The following is a 1997-nucleotide window of genomic DNA, read 5'->3' as shown; positions in this document are numbered from 1 at the left end:
TAAGTATCCATTGCCGAGGATTGATAATTTGTTTGGTCAACTTCAGGGTGCTAAGATATTTTTTAAGATTGATTTGAGATCTGACTATCATCAGTTGAGGATTAGGGCATCCGATGTCCCTAAGACCGCTTTCTGCTCTCAGTACGGGCATTATGAGTTCTTGGTGATGTCATTCGGGTTGACAAATGCCCCAGCAGCTTTTATGGATTTGATGAACCGAGTGTTCAGACCTTACTTGGATTTGTTCGTGATAGTCTTCATTGACAATATTTTGATCTATTCCCGTAGTCGGGAGGAGCACGAGCAGTATCTTAGAGTGGTTCTTCAGACTCTGAGGGATAGTCAGTTGTATGCCAAGTTTTTGAAGTGTGAGTTCTGGTTGAGTTCAGTTGCATTCCTGGGTCATGTTGTATCCGCAGAGGGTATTCAGGTTGATCCGATGAAGATTGAAACAGTCAAGAACTGGCCTAGACCAGTATCAGCTACAAAGATCCAGAGTTTCTTAGGTTTGGAAGGCTACTATCATCGGTTTGTGGATGGATTTTCGTCTATTGCAGCATCGATGACTCGGTTGACCCAAACGGGTGCCCAGTTCATGTGGTCGAATGAGTGTGAGACGAGCTTTCAGAAGCTCAAAATAGCTTTGACTACGATACCAGTGTTGGTTTTGCCCACGGGTTCAGGGCCTTATATGGTTTATTATGATGCATCCTGGATTGAACTTGGTGCTGTGTTGATGCAGGATGGCATGGTCATTGCCTTTGCTTCCGGCAGTTGAAGATTCATAAGAAGAACTATCCAGTTTTTTGGAGTTGGCAGCCATTATTCACGCGTTGAAGATTTGGAGGCATTATCTGTATGGTGTGGCATGTGAGGTGTTCACGGATCACAAGAGTCTGCAGTACTTGTTCAAGCAGAAGGAGTTGAATTTGAGGTAGAGAAGGTGGTTGGAGCTGTTGAAAGATTATGATATCACCATCTTATACCATCCGGGAAAGGCCAATGCGGTGGCTGATGCTTTGAGTAGGAAGTTAGCCAGTATGGGCAGTCTTGCTTATATTCCAGTCAGTGAGAGACCACTTGCTTTGGATGTTCAGGCTTTGGAAAATCAGTTCGTGAGGTTGGATGTTTCTGAGCCCAGCCGTGTGCTAGCTTGCACGGTCGCTCGTTCTTCTTTATTGGAATGTATCTGTGATCGGCAATATGATGATCCCCATTTGTGTTTCCTTAGAGACACGGTGCAGCACGGAGGTGCCAAGTAGGTTACCTTAGGTGATGAGGAACTTTGAGGTTGCAGGGTCAAATTTGTGTGCCTAATGTGGATGGACTCCGAAAGTTGATTTTAGAGGAGGCTCATGGCTCTCGGTACTTTATTCATCTGGACGCCGCTAAAATGTATCAGGATTTGCGGCAGCATTATTGGTGGCGAAGAATGAAGAAGGACATTGTTGCATATGTGGCTCAGTATTTGAACTGTCAGCAGGTTAAGTACGAGCATCAGAGGCCTGGTGGTTTGTTTCAGAAGATTGAGCTTCCCGAATGGAAGTGGGAGCGAATCACTATGGACTTCGTTGTTGGGCTCCCACGGACTCGGAGGAAGTTCGACGCAGTTTGGGTTATTGTTGATAGGCTGACCAAGTCAGCACATTTCATTCTTGTGGCAGTCTCCTATTCTTCCGAGAGGTTAGCTGAGATCTATACCCGGGAGATTGTCCGTCTTCATGGTGTTCCCGAGTCTATCATTTCCGATTGAGGTACGCAATTTACCTCCTTTTTTTGGAGAGCAGTTACGCGAGAGTTGGGCATACGGGTTGAGTTGAGCACAATGTTTCATCCTCGGATGGACGAGCAGTTCGAGCGGACCATTCAAATTTTAGAGGATATGCTCCGAGCTTGTGTTTTTTACTTTGGAGGCTCGTGAGATCAGTTTTGACCTTAGTAGAGTTTGCCTAGAACACTACCAGTCGAGTATCCAGATGGCTCCTTATGAGGCTTTG

At 45.6% G+C, this 1997-nt stretch overlaps 1 protein-coding gene across 1 annotated transcript; it reads left to right on the top strand.

Moving 5' to 3' along the window:
- Window positions 1-439: 439 nt before the first annotated feature.
- Window positions 440-778, top strand: LOC138872798 (uncharacterized mitochondrial protein AtMg00860-like). The gene has a single exon (XM_070151216.1). The coding sequence runs from the start codon at window positions 440-442 to the stop codon at window positions 776-778; it is 339 nt and encodes a 112-aa protein (XP_070007317.1).
- Window positions 779-1997: the final 1219 nt, after the last annotated feature.

This window comes from Nicotiana sylvestris, chromosome 7 (genome assembly GCF_000393655.2).
Source record: "Nicotiana sylvestris chromosome 7, ASM39365v2, whole genome shotgun sequence".
Taxonomy (NCBI): Eukaryota; Viridiplantae; Streptophyta; class Magnoliopsida; order Solanales; family Solanaceae; genus Nicotiana; species Nicotiana sylvestris.
This window is presented reverse-complemented; position numbering and strand designations above follow the sequence as displayed.

What these genes read in the sequence shown, in the direction of transcription:
- LOC138872798 (XM_070151216.1), top strand. Translation starts at nt 440, where the DNA reads ATGAAGATTGAAACAGTCAAGAACTGGCCTAGACCAGTATCAGCTACA.